The sequence below is a fragment of the Elephantulus edwardii genome, unplaced genomic scaffold, assembly GCF_000299155.1.
Source record: "Elephantulus edwardii isolate Elephantulus edwardi_28Jun2011 unplaced genomic scaffold, EleEdw1.0 scaffold00412, whole genome shotgun sequence".
Lineage (NCBI taxonomy): Eukaryota > Metazoa > Chordata > Mammalia > Macroscelidea > Macroscelididae > Elephantulus > Elephantulus edwardii.
The window spans coordinates 31150-52589 of record NW_006400162.1 but is presented as its reverse complement, the minus strand read 5'-3'; the positions used below and the strand labels follow the sequence as shown (position 1 = coordinate 52589).

General features: G+C 38.0%; 1 protein-coding gene across 4 annotated transcripts in view; it reads left to right on the top strand.

The window, feature by feature from the left end:
* Positions 1-20545, top strand: part of RGS7 (regulator of G-protein signaling 7) — a 546902-nt gene extending 526357 nt beyond the window's left edge. For 2 of the 4 annotated variants that reach the window (XM_006902443.1, XM_006902441.1), the window contains 3 exons: positions 10219-10308; positions 13764-13844; positions 19854-20545. In XM_006902443.1, coding sequence (XP_006902505.1) covers positions 10219-10308; positions 13764-13838 — 165 coding nt within the window. In that variant the 3' untranslated portion in view covers positions 13839-13844; positions 19854-20545. Of the gene's footprint in view, positions 1-10218; positions 10309-12995; positions 13050-13763; positions 13845-19853 lie in introns of all 4 variants that reach the window. The other 2 variants (XM_006902440.1, XM_006902442.1) reach the window with 2 other exon arrangements.
* The last annotated feature ends 895 nt before the right edge of the window (positions 20546-21440 follow it).

Here is a 21440-nt window from a genome sequence, read left to right as displayed (position 1 = left end):
GTGTCAAAGTGTTCAACATCACAGCAACCACAAGTTACCTCTTTACAGAAAGTGGACAGACAAGGACTATAAGACCTAGAAGAATGTTTGACCAAAAACAATTAAAACCAGGCCTGAGGGCCATGGATTAAAGTTACTCACCTTTGACTTGGTAGCATCACTTTCTGTCCATTAGGCCAACTGAGCTCTATGATGTTGTTGTTAAGTGACAAATAGCGACCCTGTGAATGAAAGACCTGAACACTTGTATAACTTTCATGTTTCTCCAGGCTCATAAGGTTTCCAGAGGCAAACTATTATGGAAGTATATGCCACTCCTGCCCTGTAGATAAGCTTATTAAAGTAAAGTAGAATCTGATGGGGGGGGTGTGGCCAAGGGGAGAGATTGAGTCCCACCCAATACTCTGAGGAGATTTGCATTTGAATGGATTCTAACTCATATTGAACTGTTGATTGAAGAGATTTACATATGAAAGGACAAAACAGAAAAGAAGAGAAGAAAAAAAGGAAAGGAAGAGACAGTTTTTTTACAACTGGGACAAGCTGTTTAGATTCTGAGGCAGAATAAAGTGGGCCCCTATCAGACCCCATCTCCAAGACAGGAGGTTGGAGCATGTTCACTCATTGATCACTAAGATCTACAGGAGTGGAAGTGTGAGCAATATAACAATGGAGAAATAAGCTGAACTTGGACATGTTCTTGCAGTGCTGCCCCCATAGCATACACAGATGTGTGGATGAGTAGGGAAGGGTTGTTGGTTTAAAAAGCAGAGAGTTGTGAGGACACCTAGCCTGTTGATTTGACTTGACCCCATGTGGGGCCTCGGGCTGAGTGAAGAGACCAACAAGTTTGGAACACAACAAGCAGTGTGGACTCCTGAGCTTTAAAGCCTAGCCACAGATGCTTTGGGATGACTTGACCAAAACCCAACCATAGGAAGAAAAGATGACCCATACTTTGAACTAAGGCTGATTGTTGCAGCCTGATGGCTTGCCCCAGATTAGACTTTGCTTATTTATGCAGATGCTCAAAGTTTCCAAGTTGAACAGCGGATCCTTCAGCAAGAGAGACATGCTTGTTTCCTAAGAGTACTGTTTTGATCAGGATGGGCAAATCAGCAATTGGCTCTCAAAAGGGGGATACTAAGGCATAAGACATGAAGTAGAAGGCTTACATGCTTTTATAAAAGTAGTTTTTGGTAGGCTGATTGTAAGAGAGGGAAAAAATTCACAATAAAAATGAATGAAATATAAAAAAAAAAAAATTTATGTCAAACTTTAACTTTGTCTCAGGTAATAAAACTACATGGTTGCTATAGGAACTTATTAATGTAAATCTACCAAAAAGACATTTATTTTAATAACAAATAAGAATTTTATAATGGTTTTCCCTCAACCAGAACTTTAATTGCCTCTTTAGAAATTACTTCAATTTCTGCTTTCTCTTTTTAAACAAATAGAGCTCAAGAAGAAAAAGATGTATTATTGAGAAAAAAAAAATACATTGAAACAAACATATTCATACACACTCATTGCAACATCATTTACAGTAGCAAAGAGATGGAAACAACCCAAATGTCCGTCAGTAGAAAATAGATAAAGAAACTGGTATATTCACGCCATGGGGTGCTATGTAACACTACAAAAACCAGTAAAGAATTCATGAAACACTGCGTAACCTGGACGCATCTGTTGTTGTTGTGTCAAAAACTGGTTCTTGAGTCAAAACTGACTCATAGCTGTCCCTCCAGTGAGTTTTTAGAGGCAGTAAATTGCTAAGAGTTGATTGCTCATCTTTCTCTTCTGGAGCAGCTGGTAGATTCAACCCAGATGACTTAGGGTTGGCAGCACAATTCGTCTCCACTAGGCCAGACTCCTAGTGCTAGGGTGCATCTGGATGTTATTATGCTGAATGAAATAAGTCAGTCACAACAGGGCACATGTTGGGTAAGACTATGATTATAAAAAGCTAAAGGCTTACACACAAAATCACTCTTAAATAGTGAATAGTTTTCGGGAAGGAGGGAGATGAAGGTAAAAAATCACAAATAAATGGCACACGTTAAGATCAGTGAAGGAAAAGGAAATAGACAATAAGGGGATGATCACAATTTCACTAAAGAAAGGGAAGACACAATTATAAAAGGTTTAATTTAAGCCGGAATATAGGGAGAAAGTAGTAGGAAAAGTGCAGTTACTTTGTGGATGTTGAAATGAATAAACTAGAACAAAATGTGTACGAATGGTTGAATGAAAAATTCATTTTATTTGTAAGCACACACCCAACCATAAAAAAGAACAGAAAAGGTTTTGAGATAGTATTTCCTAACAGTGTGTTGAAATTGGCTTTCAAATCAGAGCATACATTTTTGATCATTTAACTTCTTTTAGAAAAGAATATTATCTCTAAAGAGACTTTTCTAAAAAAAATAACAGCATTATATGAATTACATTTAGAAATCTACAATGTTCTTTTATATTTTAACTTAGAAAATGTATTTCTCCTTGCCTATGGCTTAAGGAAAAGAGGCCCTCTTCTTTCCGAAGAAACCTAATGTGCTTTATATTGGTAATCCCATTGTCCCATTCTGGAACTCTGTCTTGATTTCTCACCTGGAAGTATCTGCTCTCTGAGAGTCCCATGGAGGAAGTGGGTGGGGTAGGTACACAGAGAATTCCAGCACTGCTGCTTTTTGGTTCAAGATTAAATTTCAGGCATTTTTCTAAAACCAACAATGTGTGAAGTGTTTGGGATGACCTTCCTGACATCTTAAAAAAGAATATTTATTTGTTATCTCTGTCATTTAAAAAAATGTTCTTTTTTTTACCCAAACCACAATTAAAAAATAGAAAGCAAGAATATTTTTTACTATAACAATCAAAAGAAAATTTCTTTTTTTTTTTTAATAGAAAGCATTATCACCAGCCCCTTGGGTAGCCTTTTTCTCTCTTTCTGTTTAATTAAGCTGAGATAGTAACTCCAATTTTTGATGGAATTTTTCCTTATCTTTAAAATTCCGATCATTCTTTTGAGATGAGAGGTAATCATTGAGAAAGTGGACTCTGTCTCCAGATTGTCTGTCTGGGTTCTATCCACACCCTACTGTGTGATCTGGCTTCTCCACTCCTCAGTCTCTGAATATTTTAAATGGATATAATAAAGCTGACCTGCTTCACTGGAGTTTTGTGAGGACTCCGCTATCTCATACAGTCAGACATCTTAAACATGTACTTGGCTTATAATCAGTAATGTATATACTCTTATCTGTGTGCACTCCTTACTCTAAGAGACCCTGTTGTTGTTGTTGTTATGTGCCATTGAGTCTCCTGCAACTCATAGTGACCCTATGTACAATAGCTCTGAACCCCACTCTGTCCTGAGTCAGTCTCACTGACTCCGACACACCTACCCCCATTTCCCCAATTACTGTGTCAAACCATCTCATCCAGGGTCATCTCCTGCACTGACCCTCTACCCTTCCAAGCATGAAGTCCTTTTCCAAATTGGTCCTTCCTGGCAACATACTCAAAGTACAAAGTATGTGAGATGGAGCTTCAAAATCCTTGCCTCCAAGAAACAAACTTATTTCACCTTCCCCAGGACAGACCTTTTAGATATCTTGGCAGTCCATTATATGTTCTCCAGCATCACAACTTAAAAACATCAGTTCTTCCTCTATCATCTTTGGTCTTTGTCCAGTTTTATTTTCCTTAAATCCTCACAGCAACCTTACCTTATAGTTTGAAAATTAAGGTTCCAGGAGGGGAGTAAGTTGGTCTATATGCTCAGTCTAAGCGGGACATCTTGATAAAATAGGATCTGCATCCAAAAATATTTCACTCTAAAACAAGAAATTGCTCTACATCTCAGATAAATTCTAGTAACAGCCACAACTTTGCTATCATTTTAGTGATCAGAGTTGGGATTTTGAGACTTATCCTGAATATCTCGGTGTGGATTCCGAAGAACTCCATGTTATACTGCTCTGTTTGAGATGAGGAAGTTATGTTCCTCAAACAAGAGATTGGGACATCCAAGATATTCCCAAAGAGTTGAACACTGATACACCAAGGAACTGATTAAGATCCTGGTACCTGTAGTGAAATCTCCTCAGATTAAACTCAGACTGAATTAGACCAATTTTTTTTCCTTTGCCCGACTTGTCTACAAATATTAATCATCAACATACTAGATTGTAAACTGATTTGTGATCTTTGTCTGGTGAAATACATTTGACTCAAATAGCCTGGGTTCGAACTGCAAGGCCATCCTTTATGTGCATTTTTTTAAATGTTGTATATGAAGCTGAGCATCTGTGTGTGCAAATTTCATATCACAGTGAAAAAAAGTTATATTAGCATAATAATTTAAACATAGAAGAACACCATGGGATTCATATGAAGTGCCACTTAGCCATACGGGAGGTGTTCAAGAGCAGCAGTTGAAAGTTGTTAGAATACAAGAAAAAGTTGAATTATTATCTGTATTATAGATTGAAGTCTGCATATGAACTTGCCTGCCAGTTCAAGAAAAGGATCTTTGTGGGGAGAGAAATAAATTTTTGACACTCTCCCTGCAACTGTGCCAGTGGTCTCTTTGAAAAACTGTTTTTAACTAGGTGCAGTATACAATATACGTGAGTTACAGAATATTTATTTGTTTATGGGTTTCACCTGATGGTTTACATAGGCATCAGATTGATTACATCTGTGGAAAAATCACTGGAGAAGGTCAATATCAGCTGTGAAAAGTAGGCAAGGTACTGGTTGTAGAACAGACCACTAACTACTCATATGCAACTTCAGGCTGAAGCTGAGGAAAATGAAATCAAGTCCACAGGAACCAAAATTTGATCTTGAGTCTATCCCACTTGAATTTCACATTTTCATCTCAGGAACAGGTTTGAAGCCTTGAACACTAATTCATCCAGGAAGAATGCAAAAGGTCATTACAAAGACAGAGGAGGAAGAAAAGACCTAGATGAATGTCAGAAGAAAATCTTAATATTGCACTGAAGCACCAAGAAGCAAAATCAAAGGGAAGAAATAAAAGATATTAAGGAACTGAACAGAAAATTCCAGATGGGAGTGCGAGAAGATAAAGTATAACAATGAAATGTGCACGGAGCTGGAGTCAGAAAATCAAAAGGGCCGAACTCGCTCAGCATTTCTTAAGCTGAAAGAACTGAAGAACAAATTCAAACCTCGAGTTGCAGTACTTAAGGATGCTGTGAGCAGAATGTTAAATGAACCAGGAAGCATTAAAAGAAGATGGAAAGTGTATACAGAGTCATTGTACCAAACAGAATTGGTGGACGCAGAGGAATTTCATTAAATAATGTATGATGAAGGAAAAAGTTCAAGATGCTCTGAAAACAAGGCCCCAGGAATTTATGGCATACAGATTGACATATTTCAACAAACAAATGCTGACCTGGATGTGCTACTAAGTGGTGCCAAGAAATTTGGAGGACAAGCACCTGGCCTACTGACTGGAAGAGATCTATATTCCCATTCCAAAAAAAGGTGATCTGACAGCATGGAAATTTTTGAACAGTATCATTGATATCACATGCAAGCAAGATTCTGCTGAAGATTATATGAAAATGACTGGAACAGCACACCAACAGAGAACTGCCTGAAGTGTAGGGTGGATTTAGAAGAGACAAGAAAAAGAGGCATCAGAGAACTGTGTAATGATTGGGGATGATAGAAGGAGAGTTGATGCCTTTGAGCTTTGATGCTGGAGAAGAGTATTGAATACTGCTAGGAGAACAAACAGGTTCATCCTGGAGAGGGTGAGACCAGGCTACTCCTTGGAGGCAAGGATTTTGAAGCTGTGTCTATCATACTTTGGACATCTTACAAGGCAGGATCAGTCCTTGGGGAGAGACGTCATGCTTGGGAGGACTAAGGGACAGCACAGGAGGGGAAGACCCTCGATGAGATGGATTGATTCCATCAGTGGGGTAATGGGGATAAGTGTGTCAAAGACAATAAGGTTAGCCCAGGATAGAACAGGGTTTAGGGGTGTTGTACATAGGGTCACTATGAGTCACAGTTGACAGCACATAACAACAACAACCATTAAGATTTCCATTCAGCAACAAGTTATTAGGGGTTAACTATTTAGGGAGTCATAGTTATACATGGATTTTTGATAGCATGAGAATCAATACCCTAAGCGAGCTGTTATTTAAGAGTCAATGACACTGTATAATCATTCAGTAAGTGAGTTCTAAAAGCACAAAAAATAGAAAACTTAGAAATATGTAATCTTAGATTTTTTCAATATTTAATCATTGCTTTTACTGCTAGACTTGCATTCTGGACCAAAATATATGTATATGATAATCTTTCATATAAATAGCACAAAGGATTAATATTGTGATCAATTTGCACCACCACAGTACCTGAACTCATGGTATCCAGTGTGATAATTTAATTTTTACTCCATATTATCCTTATTTGGAATAATTACTCCTGAAGTAATTTTAAGACCCAGCAGAGATTTATTTCTATTTTTATATGAACTATATAAATCTACTACTTGATTTGAAACACAGATGTACATTCCTCTGGTATTCCCTGCTTTCAGCCAAGATCCATCTAACATTTGCTACAATATCCCTAGTACCACGACCCCTTCTAAACTCAGCCTGCACTTCTGGCAGTTCTCTGTTGATGTGCTGTTCAAGTCATTTTTTGATGATCTTAAGCAGAATCTTGCTTACATGTGGTATCATTGATATTGTTCAATAATTTCCACACTCTGTTGGGTCACCTTTCTTTGGAATGGGAACAAATATGGATCTCTTCCAGTCAGTTGGCCAGGTGATTGTCCTCCAGATTTCTTGGCATAGCTTGGTGAGCACATCTGGGACAGCATCTGTTAGTTGAAATATGTCAGTTGGTATACCATCTATTCCTGGGGCCTTATTTTTTGCCAGTTCTTTCAAAGCAGCTTGAACTTCTTCCTTCATCACCATACTCTTGCTCATATGTTATTTCATGAAATTCTTCTGTGTCTGCCAATTAATTTCAGTACAATGACTCTGTATACTCCTTCCATCTTCTTTTAATACTTCCTGGATCATTTAATATTCTTCCTAAAGCATCCCAGAACACTTGATTGTGCTAATGAGAAACCTATACTTGGACCAGGAGGCAATTTTCAACAGAACAAGGAAACGCTGCATGGTTCAAAATTGGGAAGTGTGTCCACCAGGGATGTGTCCTGTCTCCATACCTTTTCACCCTGTATGCAGACCGAATTATCCAGGAGGCTGGGCTGTATGAAGAGAAATGTAGCATCAGGATTGGTGGAAAATTCATCAATAATCTGCGTTATGCAGATGACACAACCCTGCTTGCTGAAACTGAAGAGGACCTAAAGTGCTTGCTGCAGAAGGTAAAGGACTGCAGCCTTCAATATGGATTGAGGCTCAATACCAAGAAGACAAAGATTCTCACCACTGGGCCAATTGGCAGCATCAGGATGAATGATGAAGAGATTGAGATTGTTAATAGCTTTAGTTTGCTTGGCTCCACAGTCAACACTCTTGACACCAGCAGCCAGGAAATTAAAAGACGTATTGCGATGGGAAAGTCTGCTGTTAGGAACCTCTCCAAAGTACTGAAGAGCAGTGGTGTCACTAAAGATACTAAGGTCTACAGGCCATGATCTTTGCAATCACTTGCTATTCATCAGAGTGCTGGATGATAAGTAGCAATGACAGAAGGAGATTTGATGTCTTTGAGCTGTGGTGTTAGAGAAGAACATTGTATAGACCATGGACTACTAAGAAAACAAACAATTTCATAGGGTGAAACCAGGCTGTTCCTTGGAGGCAAGGATTCTGAGGCTTCATCTGACATACTTCGGACATGTTTCAAGGAGGGACCAGTCCTTGGAGAGAGATACCATGCTTGGGAGTGTGGAGGGACAGCGCAGGAGAGGAAGACCCTCAATGAGGTGGATTGATTCAGTCATTCAGTGACTGGGGTGGGGGTGGGTCAGAGATGGTGAGACTGGCACAGGACAGAGCAGAGTTTAGGGCTGTTGTACATAGGGTCGCTATGAGTTGCAGGTGACTCAATGGCACATAACAACACCACTTTATTTGAAATAACTTCATGACATTTCATTTTTTAAAAATCCTTTTTCCTTATTCTGTAACAGGTTATTAGACTTCATTTGATAGTTTACACTGTTATTTGAGTAAAAGTTTGCCAAGTAGATTGGCTTTCCATTCAACCATTCATTATTACATTTTTTTAAAATAACATTAATTATAATATTCATAATGTAACTACACTTTTCCTCCTTCCTATCTGTGATTCTCCTTTTCATTAATCCTCCGTACTGCCCCTTCTGGCTTTCTGGAGTTGATCTGTAAACAAAGGATGCCTTTTTGATCTTATGTAGTTGAATTACTATAAGGAATTCTTGCTTCTCTGGTGTTCTTGTTCACCTTGTAAGTGTTGAACCAGGAGGTTGAATTTTATTCTACATTTGAAGGTAATTGTGGATCATAACCAAGGGGGCTTCTACCAGTCTCTGATGGACCAAGAATCTGGTCATTTTTTTATGGTTTTGATGTTCCAGAGGTTTTTTTAGATAATATTTTAACTGTGATTTCCACAATTTTTGCCCATTTTTTTCAGAACCACCTTCTGTGACCCCTTTGGAGTGCTCAGCAGTGGGCACCATCATGATTTTCTGATCTCAGTATTATTGACATTGAAGTTTCCAAGGTCCATTAGTAATTGTGTGTTTGCTTTTTTTTAAATGACTGGTTGTGATCTGTGGCCTCCTTAGCTCTGAAACCAATGTTAGCCCTGATCCATGGATTAAATAATTAATTTAAAGATCTAAATGTTTCATAAGCAGTGTTATTTCCAATATTATCATTTTTAAAAAATTAAAATTTATATTGTTCTACATACAGAATTTGTATACACTGTGTATCATTCATGTGTATTACATATTAGGGAGAGGGAGCCAGGAAGAGGAATGGGAACAGGGTTCAGGAAGGGAGACAGTCACTAAGATAACAGAGTTTATTGTGGGTAGTGGTGAAGTAATTAGAAAAGATTTAATGGGGACCTGAAAAGGTAGGGTAGCAGGAAGCATAGATGTTGTTGTTATGTGCCATTTAGTCACTTGCAACTCATATCAACCCTATGTATAACAGCCCTAAAGCTGCTCTATCCCTTTCCAATCTCACTGTCTCCCACACACTTATCCCCATTTCCCCAGTTACAGAATCAAACCATCTCATCCTGCTCCATCCCTCCGCCTTTCCCAAGTATAATGTCCCTCTCCAAGGACTGGTCCCTCCTTAAAACAAGTCCAATGTATGTCAGACGAAGCTTCAGGAGCCTTGCCTCCAAGGAGCAGCCTGGTTTAACCCTCTCAAGGGTGAACTTGTTTGTTTTCCTAGCAGTCTATGGTATATACAGTACTCTTCTCCATCACCACAGCTCAAAGGCATCAGCTCTCCTCCTATCATCTCTAGTCATTGTTCAGCTCTCTGAAGCATAGCAAGTAATTGCAAAGACCATGGCTTTTATTAGGGTCACCTGAGGATCCAGACTGACATCGTTGCTCCTCAGTACCTTGGAGAGTTCTCTGACAGCAGACTTTCTCAATACAATTCATCTTTTAATTTCCTGGCTACTGGTACTAAGAGTGTTGATCATAGAACCAAGCAAACTAAAGCTATCAACAATCTCAATCTCTTACCATGATGTTTCCAATTGGCCCAGTGGTGAGAATCTTTGTTTTCTTAACACTGAGCTTCAATCCATATTGAAGGCTGCAATCCTTGACCTTCTGCAGCAAGCACTTCAGGCCCTCCTCATTTTCAGCAAACAGAGTTGTATCATCTGCATAACACAGATTGTTGATAAGTCTACCTTGAATCCTGATTCCACACTTCTCATAGAGCCTAGCCTCCTGAAGAATCTGTTCTGCATATAGATTGAAAAGATACAGAGACAGGACACATCCTTGATACACATCCTTCCCAATTTTGAACCATGCAATGTTTCCTTGCTCTGTTCTGGCTTCTACCTCCTGGTTCAGGTATAAGTTTTGCATAATCATAATCAAGTGTTCTGGAGTGATGATTAATTCTATAAAACACAATGAGTGATTGTTTGAATCCCAGTGTTCACTGAAGCATCAGAACTTCAACCATTATTTCTTTACAGGAGCACATTTACAAACTGATGAAAAGTGACTCATACCCACGTTTTATAAGATCCAGTGCCTATCAGGAGCTTTTACAGGCAAAGAAAAAGGTATTACTTTTTTCTGCCCTTTTTTGACCTAATTTTCAGTGATAGTGATCCGGAGTAGTTGACCTTTGCTGGACCGGAGGTATTGGAAAAATGGTAAGTTAATATATTCTAAAACCCTCCCCCAAATCTTTGCATTTTATAAGGGCCATTAACTTGTTTTATGTGTTTGCTGGTTTTTTTATTTCTTTTTTCCTCTCCAAATGCTCATGCATTCCTAGTTTATTTGAAGCTGTTTTCATGTTTCATGTTAGTCTTCTATGTGCCTTTTTTTCATGAAGTAACTAAAAAAATTGCATTAAAGAAAAGAGCAGGATAATGCCAGTAGGTCAAACTTTGAAAGCTTTCTTTGTTTAGTAGTTAGCTAGAATGTATGTTTGAGTTAAAAACCCCATTACAAAGCAATAGACCTACTCTTTCAGAATTAGTAGCCAAAATCTAGTAAGTTTGCCCTTGAATATTTTCATTTGATGTTTGTCCTGAATCATTTATTAAACCTTACTATGACCTCTGGTGGCTTAAGGAGCGATACTCCAGTCCCCCAAGGCACACAGTTCAAGTTCACCAGGTGCTCCATGGGAGAAGGATGGGCAATCTCCCCTGCAATTAAACTGCCTTTGAAAACCCGCTGGAGGGTCAGCTGTGGATTTATTCTTACTCAATGGTACACAACAACAACAATAACAAATATTATACTGCTAAGATCATAGAAAGTACATTTTGGGCAGAATTTCATGAGCACTCAGCATTCAGTTAATATTTGCAGTCATATTCACTGTTCATGTGTTTTGCAAGAGCACAACATTGTGTAAACAATTTGGATTGACGAATAACACCTCTAATTGTTAGCTTTCAAATATTAAAATTGTCAGTAAAACCCAAACTAAGTTCATTGATTTAGTTCAGCTCATAGCAACCAGCGATGGGATTTCTGAGGCTGTAAATTCAGGAGGAGATGTGTCATCTTTCTCCTGGAAAAGGATTGGCTGATTAAATTCTCTGACTTTTTGGGTTGTAGCACAGCATTTTATGTACCCTGCCACCAGGGCTCTTGACCATTCAATTCAATATTGGATTCACTTGTTGTTGTTGTTGTCGTTGTTATGTGCCATCGAGTCGCCTGCGACTCATAGCAACCCTATGTACAACAGCCCTAAACTCCGCTCTGTCCTGTGCCAATTGCACTGTCTCTGACACTCCCATCCCGATTATCCCAGTCACTGAATCAATCCACCTCATAGAGGGCCTTCCTCTCCTGCGCTGTCCCTCCACCCTCCCAAGCATGATGTCCCTCTCCGGGGACCGGTTTCTCCTCACAACATGTCCAAAGTATGTTAGACGGAGCCTCAGAATCCTTGCCTCCAAGGAGCCACCCGGTTTAACCCTTTCCAGGACAAATCTGTTTGTTTTCCTGGCAGTCCATGGTATTCTCAATACTCTTCTCCAGCACCACAGCTCAAAGGCCTCAATTCTCCTTCTATCATCCCTGGTCATTGTCCAGCTCTCTGATGCATAACAAGATTCTTAAAAATCACATATAAGATTATAATTTTTTTTTATTCATTTAGGTTGAATGAGATATTTCAAAATTCATTTCCTTTGCAACTACAAGTAGATAACCCAAAATAGCCCATTACAGTGGTCAATAGCTACATGTGGATTTGTAAATTTGACTTTAATTAATTAAGATTTCTAAAATTCAGAATTCAAAGATTCAGTAGCTGTTGTCAGAAGAAGCTTCTGCATTGAAGACATAGAGCATCACTGCCACCCTTTAAACAAGATTTACTGTAAAGAGATGAGGAACGACAGTACGTTTTCAACAGAAATTTGTCTCTAATAGAATTGTCACATTGAGGATTATCATGTGTCTGACCAAGCCATAGTGTGTCTAGGTGCCTCATATGCATATGAAAACTGGGCAGAGAATAAGGAAGAAGTGAGAAGAACTGATGCCTCTGAACCGTCATGTTGCAGAATACTGAATAGCCCAAGGACTGCTGAGATAACAAACACATCAGTCTTAGACGAAGTGTAGTCAGAGTGCTCCTTAGAAGCAAGGATGGTGAGATTTTTGTCTCACTCACTTAGGACATGTTATCGTGAGAGATCTATCTCTGAAGGAGGACATTGATAAAGTATAGGACCAGTGAAAGAGAGGACCCTTAACAAGATGGGTTAACACAGTGACTGCCAAATGGGCTCAGACACAACCCCAATTGTGAGGACAGTATAGGACCTCGCAGTGTTTCATTCTGTTACATAAGGTCACTGTGGATTAGAACTGACCCAACAGCATCTGATAGCAGAAAATCAGGGACACATTCTGAAGAGATGCCACTACAGATTCCAGTGGTTAAACTTTGCAAATTTCAGTAGAAAACCTCCATATGCTTTTGTCATTTTGTCTAAATTTGTTCTGTGTGAAATCACAGATATTTTTTCACAAGAGAAGTTTTTTATGCCAACAATAAGGCACAATTAAAAGAACTCATATCCTGTGTCATGGGGCCTTCCTCAGTAGCTGTCCAAACTCCCTGTGTCTTGGGGTTTAAAACATGAACTGAGTCTTACATCATTTTCATCATTCTGTCATTTTCTATTCTGTTCTTGCTCTTTGGTTTTGTTTTGTTTTTTTATTGTCTCCTTATTTTCCTTCTCCCTAAACCCACCCACCCCATACATTTAAGTCTGGACCTTCAATGGATCGCAGAACATCTTTTGAGAAATTTGCACAGAATGTGGTAAGTCTTCTTATTTGAGGAATTGTAAATTATGAATTGCAGCAAAATCATCTTGATCCCTGGCCCCTTACCCCCCACCCCAGCATCCTTTGAGGTTGATGTAACAGCAAAGGTAGTGCCTTTACCAGAATTTAGAACTCCCTGCTTCTGACTGTATTATCTATCTGTTCTATCCCTTTCTAGAGGAGATGAAAATGTCATACATGAAATTCTACATGTGTAGAAAAGAAGTGTACATTTACAACATATAATATAAAGGAATAGCAATGATTCCTTCTATAGACGTCTCCATAATCCCTTTCTTTCATGTAGATGGTGCATGCATGTCACAGTATCCCTTTTAGCTTTTCTGTTGGCTCAAAAATTAAGAGGAATGAAGGTTTCATGCTTTCTGCCTCTCTGGGGAGAAAAGAAATATTGAGCAGTTTAAAGCCAAAAGGCTTAACATGAATGGTGGTCAGAGGCAATATATGTCCCCCCAGAGACTCACTAGCATGCCTCTCATGTTCTTTCTCTTTCAGGAAGTCGTTGAAAACTGTTGTAAAAATCATGTTTGAAACCAGTAGATTTCCCTATCAGTGTTTTCTCTTGCCGTGTGTTCTGGTGATATTTGTTTGTGGGATTCTTTTTCTTTTTGTATTGTGCCAGTACCTTTGGAACTTCCTAACATTGTGTAAGCATAAACTAAAGCCTTCAACACATTTATTTTTATAGGGCAGAAACATCCCTATTTTCCCATGCCATAAAAACTGTACACCAACACTGAGGGCCAGCACTAACCTGTTATGAAAAGAGGTAGAGAAATCTTGGTTTCTACTCAAGTTTGTCTGTTCTGTCTGTTGAGTCATGTGGTTAATCCCATGCTGCTGTGTATGTGTGTTGTGGCTTTTGCTGTGATGACTAGTCAAGTGGATTTTATGTGTGTTGAAATGAAAGCAAACTAGATTCACAAAGACTTGGTTCTTGTTTTCATTTTCCTTCAAGGATCCTTGGGGGTAGGTAAATGTTAATTGTTTCTATTTACCAATTAGTAGCTGTGACCAAGTGCACACAGTATTTTTAAAACATGAAAAAGTTACAACTTTTTCACATTAAACACTTTAAACACTCAGTGTGATTACACAAATGAAAGAGATGGAGAATGAGGGACTCCAGGGGTTATTTACACTCTGGAACGTTCTTAAACGTGCTCCCAGAAGTCACCCCAGGGAGACAGAGACAATATTTTGATGGTAAATGGTCCTGGCATATTGCACAATGCTCTGGGTATTGTTTGACAATTGTTTCAAATTCATTCTTTTTATGGCCTAATGCTGACAGCTTTATAGGAAAAATAAAAGGCTTTGAGTTAGAATAGATTTCTGTAGTGTAATTAAAAGTAATAATAATGCAACTTGAGCAAGATTATCTTTCCCCCAACATCATCCTCAAACCTGGCCTGTTTCCCCAACTCTAACATGTCTGTCACACACTTTAAAAAGAATCAAGCAGAAATTAATGAAGAATATATGGGAAGTTTGATCATCCAGTCCTATCATTTTTTTTCATCCAGTACCAACTGTGTTCCAAACATTGTGTTATATCTTAGGAATATGTAGAAGGTACTTTATTTCTTCTTGAGGTAGGGCAAGAAGATTTCCTAAAGACATTAATAGGATAAGTAAGATTTCACTTATCCAAGAAAGCCAACCGATAGAAAAATGTTCTGCAATTTCTGAATAAGAGGCTAACTAATATTCCTATACACATACATGTATATATATGTACATCATGGGATAATAACATCGCATTAGGTCCCTTAAACTTACTTTCCTCATTTTGTTATAATTTCCCCTTGGTTCAGTATTTGTTCATGCTATTTCTTTCTCATTACTTTTTTAGTCATGTCAGACTTCCTGAGGTCTTAAAGTTTTGAGGACATCTTTGCAAAAACAGTAATACTACTTTCACTTAAGCTACAGAATGAATGATATCATTGTTGTTATTGTTATCATATAAACAAAATGGAGAATAGAAGATAATTCAATAAACATTTTAAACATATTCTATATGCAAATTACTGTACTAGATAGAAAAAGTATGCAAGACAGAAGGTATTCAACAAAAATGAAATAAGATTTGTGTAAACAATATATAGATAAGACTAATAATAATTAATCACATCTGTTTAGTATTGGCTAAGTACCAGGCTCTACACTAGGAACTTGATATTAATGTCAAATTAATTAACTTTAGCCCATATGCTGAACCTGTAAAATACTTATAATAGCAATTATTTAGCTTACAATTTAGGATAAAGTATAGGATCAGATGAAGTACATAATTAAGTGAGAGGGACAGGTAATGAAGGAACTGGGACTCATGTGGAATCCTTTTTGTTCCCAAATTCCTTCTTTTTCCATGGATTAACTCTGCTTCCCTGATATTTTTCCAACTAGTAGAAGAGAAACAAAGTCCACTACAGTGTGATCTTCTCCTCTGCAGCGTGAATACAGTTTCAGTTTGTGCCGTTTTAAGGAAGTTCATTTACATGTTTCTGCACCCTGTTTTTTTAACCTACCTAATGGAAAATGGTGTTGCTGTTCTAATTTCACCCTAGAGTCAAGAATGATCTGCTAGTCAACTGTTTCCAACACCACTGGAGCTTCTGTTGGTTACTAGAGCTCAAGTATGTGCTGGCATGTTCGTGAAGAATTATAATGTACAGCTCATACTTGTATTTTAGAGTACTCAAAGAATGCCCATTTCTTTTTATGTTCTTGTTTGCACAAACAGCAGTCATGGAAGGTAATTGGGCAAATGTTAGCTCCCTTTCATAGATGAGCAAAGTGGGAAGGAGTGAGATGAGGTCACTTTACCAACATCCCTCAGTTATAGAGTGGTAGAGTTGGGTGGAAGCAAAATGTTCTCCCCTTTAATCCATTGTTCTTTCTGCATTATTTCTACTATTTCTATTATGCCCATTACTGGTGGGGTAAGAATAACTCACCTTTGTGTAACATATAACTTTGGCTTGTTGTCTCCAGAAATCTCATTTTCAGTGGTTCATTCTATTGTTTTCAGAGAGGTCTCAGTATCTTTCCAAAGTTGAATTTGTATGCCCACTGGCTGCTAACTAAAAAATGTGGCCACTACTTGGGAGAAAGATGAGTAGTCTCTTCCTGTAAAGATTTCTAAAAATCCTTTGGGAAGATATATATGTATGTACATGATTATGGTTTAAGTGTATTTCTGAAACATTCTTTCTCCTACTTAAAATAAATTTTAAATATCTTGCAGGCCATTTCATTTTTTTAAATTGCTTTGAAAGAGTATAGTCATGATGTATTTCTCTAATCCTCTATTTCTAGACATTTAGGCCATTTCTTCCTAATTATCTATCTATTGCTACTATTGCTTAATGTGTGATGGCCTTTGAAGACCATCATGATTATTTTGTCATGATGTATTCATAAAATAATGGGATACTTGGTTAAGTGGAATCCAAATTTATAAGAGAAAGTGTGTCTCTTTTTCGGTTTCTCTTCTCTTTACCAGACTCCTACCCCAAGGACACTACCATAAATCTATTTGTTGCCACTGAGTTGATTCTTCGTCAGGTGCTGCCATAGAACAGAGTGGAACTTCCAAGGTTCCCAGACTGTCAGTCTTCTCTGCTGCATCTTTCTCCCTCAGAGCAGCAGGAGGTTCTGAACAGCTGACCATTTGAATAGCAACCAAGTGCTTAACCACTTTACCACCAGTTCTCTGAAAGAACATACTAAAAGAAACCAACAAACCACATCACAATCAAAGTGGAAGTGACTCATAAATGACCCTCTGGTTGGTTTCCAGAGCCTATAATTACATAGGAGGAGCTTGCCCATCTTTCTCCCAGAGTACGTCATGGATTTGAACTTCCTGACTTGGGATTGGCAGCACAATTCCTTACCCACTAGACTATCAGAACATCCTGCAAGAACAGTGTAGGGTGAAATAACGTATTGAAACCATACTTTAAATTCTTGATTTCCAAAACCAGCTATCTTACAAATCAATGACAGGTCCCATTCCTTTTTGTTCCATGAAGAATTATAATCATTTTGTGGAAAATTTGCATGGTTTATTTGTTTGAAGTTATTATCAGAGGTTTTCATTTTTCCTCTTCCCTGAACAAGTAAATTGAAATTTCATTTTTACTAAATGTGGAAATTAGCATGACATTCCTCTTCTTACTGCCACAATGGGCTCTTAGTGTCAGGATTTGTGAAGATAGCACAGGATAGGACGGGGTACAGATCCCCTATTCATAGGTCACTATGAGTCATACTCCATCCAATGGCACCTAAATATGACAATAACAACTATACAACTACTAAGATTGTATGCTGGTGGTCACTCTCTGCACCCAGTGTTTTAAAACTGTACCCAGGTTTGGGAAATACGGTCCCTTGCTTGCAATGCCAACAACAACAACAAAATCTGCCATGGAAAGAGTGCAGTCAGAGTGCTCCTTAGAAGCAGTGATGGTGAGGCTTTGTCTCACATGCTTTGGGTATATTACCAGAAAGGGCCAGTGGAAAGGGATACCATGCTTGGAAAAATAGAGTGTCAGCAAAGGAAAGGAAGACACTCAACAGGATGGGTGTAAACATGAGCAGGAAAGGTGCAGGATTGGACAGGACTTCATTCTGTTGTACTTAAAGTTGCTGTGAGTAAGTCAGCTCCATCACACCTTAATAGCAACAACTGCTGGCTATGGGGGAATGATGCCTTTGAGCTGTGGTATTGAGGAAAAGCACTGTGCATCGATAGACTGCCCAAAGAACAAGCAAATAGGTCCTGGAGAAAGTGCAACCAGAGTGTTCTTTGGAGACAAAGATGATAAAGATTTGCCTCACATACTGTGGGCATTTTGCTAGGTGGGGCTGTTCATTGGAGAGGAACATGATCCTTGGAAAGGAAGAGGGTCGGGGAAGGAGAGGAAGCCCTTTGCCAGATAGATTGGCACAAAGACTGCCACAGTGTTAGCAGTCCTGCACTCACCCATCACCTCATCAGAGCTAGCTCACATGTATACATTTCTGTGAAGCACACAAGACTGTATAGTAATAAATATAGGAAACAGATTATCTTCAAGTCTGGAAAAAGTTGATTTTTTTAAATTCCAATATTATTTCATTAACCTTTACTGTAAAGTGGTGTGAAAAGTGCAATAATTATATTTTAATTAATTAGCAATCAATTCTCAGGATCAGGTAATGTCTTTGAGTCTCCTTGTGAGGAGAAAGCTATTAATAACCATCATAAACTGTATATCTTGAGTGTTTTAAGAATAGTTTTAAGCAATTTACATATATAAGTCTTCAAAACAAGCTTTAAAACTAAGTCCTTCTCGTACTCTCATTTTATGGATATGCAAAATGAGGCAGAGAAGCGATAACAAGGAATTCATATTTTATGTATAAGGTAGATTGTGAAGTAGAATCCCTTATATAACAAACTTTTTCTTGTGTTATTTTTCTTCTCCCATAAAACTAAATGATAGCTCAGTTTGAAGTACTTAAACATCATCCTCTTTTACTATTATTTGGTAGCAGCTAAGTTGTAAATAGTTTTCTCCACTTAAAATGGCATTTGATGTTTGTTACCAAACTTCAATCAACAAAAGCGCCCTTCTCAGTTATTATACAATGTGTAAGGAAATCTTAGTATTATTAATCATTTCTCAAGCATAGTGTTCTTCCCCCATAATGTGATGCATATGATGATTTCTCTCCTGATGGCCCAATCAATATCCCTTTACCAAATTGTGAGCCACATTAAGTATCAAATCAAGTCTATATCTATGGGCTGCAAGATATTACAAAATCATCATATCTCTCAACAAAACTTTTGATCTTCCCTTACTGTGCTATCATCTTAGACATAAAATGTGATGCAGTTAGTGGACCATCTATTTGTTAGGAGACTTCGCTCTAAGAGGTAAATAGAAACCAATTAACAATCTGCTATTTTGACCAAAAATTTTAAAATATCTTCTCTCTAGAATACTTGTGATTAACATCAACAGTGTTCATTTTGAGAATTCACTGACAAGTAAACATATGTTGATTCTAGATATGAACACAATATGTGGGGTATGAGTCTAGGGGATTTTTCTGAGGTTAATGTTGGAGAAAGCCAATTGGAAAATTGCAAGAAAGTTTCCACAGTTTTAAAAAGGGACCAAAAGGATTTTTGGACTTAGAATTATACTTGGAACCCTTTTCTCCATCACTTCACACAGAACAGAGAATGATCTTGAATTTCCACCAAGCACACTCTCAAAAATGTGTTTTATTTCATTAACTCATACTCTCTCTAGAAATGTTTATAAATGCACCACTAATTTCAGCTGTTGAACAGGAATACATCCTCACTGTTCCCTTTCACAGCAGCTTAGGAAGATCTGCCATTACTCATTTTTATAACCAATTGTGAACCTAGGTGTTGCATCATTGCTAAGCCTTGATGGGATGTTTATGGACATGTTTTATGATTTGCTAATCTGTGCTGTGAAACCATTGGTCTGTTTGCAGTGGGGAGGTGAGGGTGAGAGGATGGAAAAAGGGACAGAGGGTCATTTTGTTTGATGTGTTGGTGGAGGGAGGGAGGAGAGAGTTGGTCGTAAAGTCTGACCCTGGATGTACCTGAGGGGTTCAGTATTAACCTTGGCAAAAATTTCAACTGTGATAAATACATGTTACTAGTAAGCAGTTTTTCAGCATTAATTCTCTATTTTATGGTTCTCATTTGTTTTCCTTGTGTTTTGTTTTTCTTCAGGGGAAATCTCTGACATCAAAGAGGTTAACAAGCCTTGTTCAGTCTTACTGAAAGGATAATCCACTAGTGTGGAAGCAAACTGGACTTGTCTCACATGTTTTGTAGCTCACTGTTACCAGAAGCAGAGGACATTAGACCAAGGTGTTGCATGAGCAGAGGACCAGACTTGTTCTTTTTTGTGTGTGTGCACTTTAAGGCATTGTCATCTCCAAGGGACACTTGAACATCTCAATGCCTCCATTCAAAAATGTCTGCTTACTTCTTTCTTGTACTAAGCTGGATCTGTGTCTCTTTCTTTTTAACAAATTCAAGTGAAGTAAAAACTTTTTTTTTGCTTCTCTTTTTCTCAAAGCTTCTGCTAGATGCACAGTTTACTAAAAATTCAGTCAGTCACAAACTGGATGAATTCTTTTTAAAAAAGCATATTCATAAATATACATATGGCTTCACATTATTGATCAATGAATTAGCCCTGAAGTTCCATTTCACTAGTGTATTGAGTCAGAAACAAGATCAAGTCTTTTTTCTGTTGTTCTGTACATTCTCAGTTAATGTTTCTTGCATTTATTTTTATACCATATTTAAATAAGAAACACCTTTTACTCCAAATGTATTAAAGTTGAATCCTTCTCTGTAATTTTGTGTATGTTTGTATTGTTGTTTTATCTTTCATTAAAAGATTCAAAATCTCATTGCATTAGTAACTTTTGACTTTTAACTTCAATGCTAACTGAAAAAGAAAACTAACTTTGACCGAAATGTTTACAAATATAGTTGTTGTTACGTGCCATAAAGTCAGTACTAACTCCTAGCTGGTCCTTCAGTGAGTTTTCAGAGGCTGTAAATTGTATGGGAAAGGAGATATACCATCTTTTTCCCATGGAACAGCCAGTGAATTCAAACCCTTGTCTAGGTCTTTGGCTTGGCAGTGCAACGATTTATCCACTAGGCCAACAGAATACACATATGGTTTATGATGTATTAAACAGGTTTATTTCAGGATTTCAAACTGCTCAGATGATACTACCATGATCAAATTAAATAGCTTTAATTTAAGGCTAGCCCTAGGGCTTGGTCTAGGGATAGGGGTTGAGGTTGTTTGGGGTAGGAATGGGATTTATATTAGAGTTAGTGGTTAAGTTTCGAGCTAGACTGAGGGGTGGGCTGGGCCTAGGTCTAGTATTAGGATTAGAAGTACAGTTAGGGTTAGGCTCAGAGTTAGGGCTTGGGTCAAGACTGCAACTATGGTTTCATCTAGTGTTGGGGTTAGAACTAATGTTGTTGTTGGGTGCCACCTCATAGCAAACCTATGAACAACAGAGTGTAATGATGTCCTATAGCATGAACTTGATCAAGTTTTTTATCATGACTGTGTCCTTGATTATGAGAATGATTCAAGGTTGTTGTTGTTGTTGTTGTTGTTTATTGCTGTCAATTTGAGCGCAACCCATAGCGACCCCATGAACAAAACGCTTGAAGCTCTTCTGTAATTATGGTCGTTTCTCCAAGTTCATAGAGTTTCCAGAGACAGGTAGTTTTGGAAGTGGGATGCCACTCCTACTTCCAAACCTGTCTTAAACTGGGAGC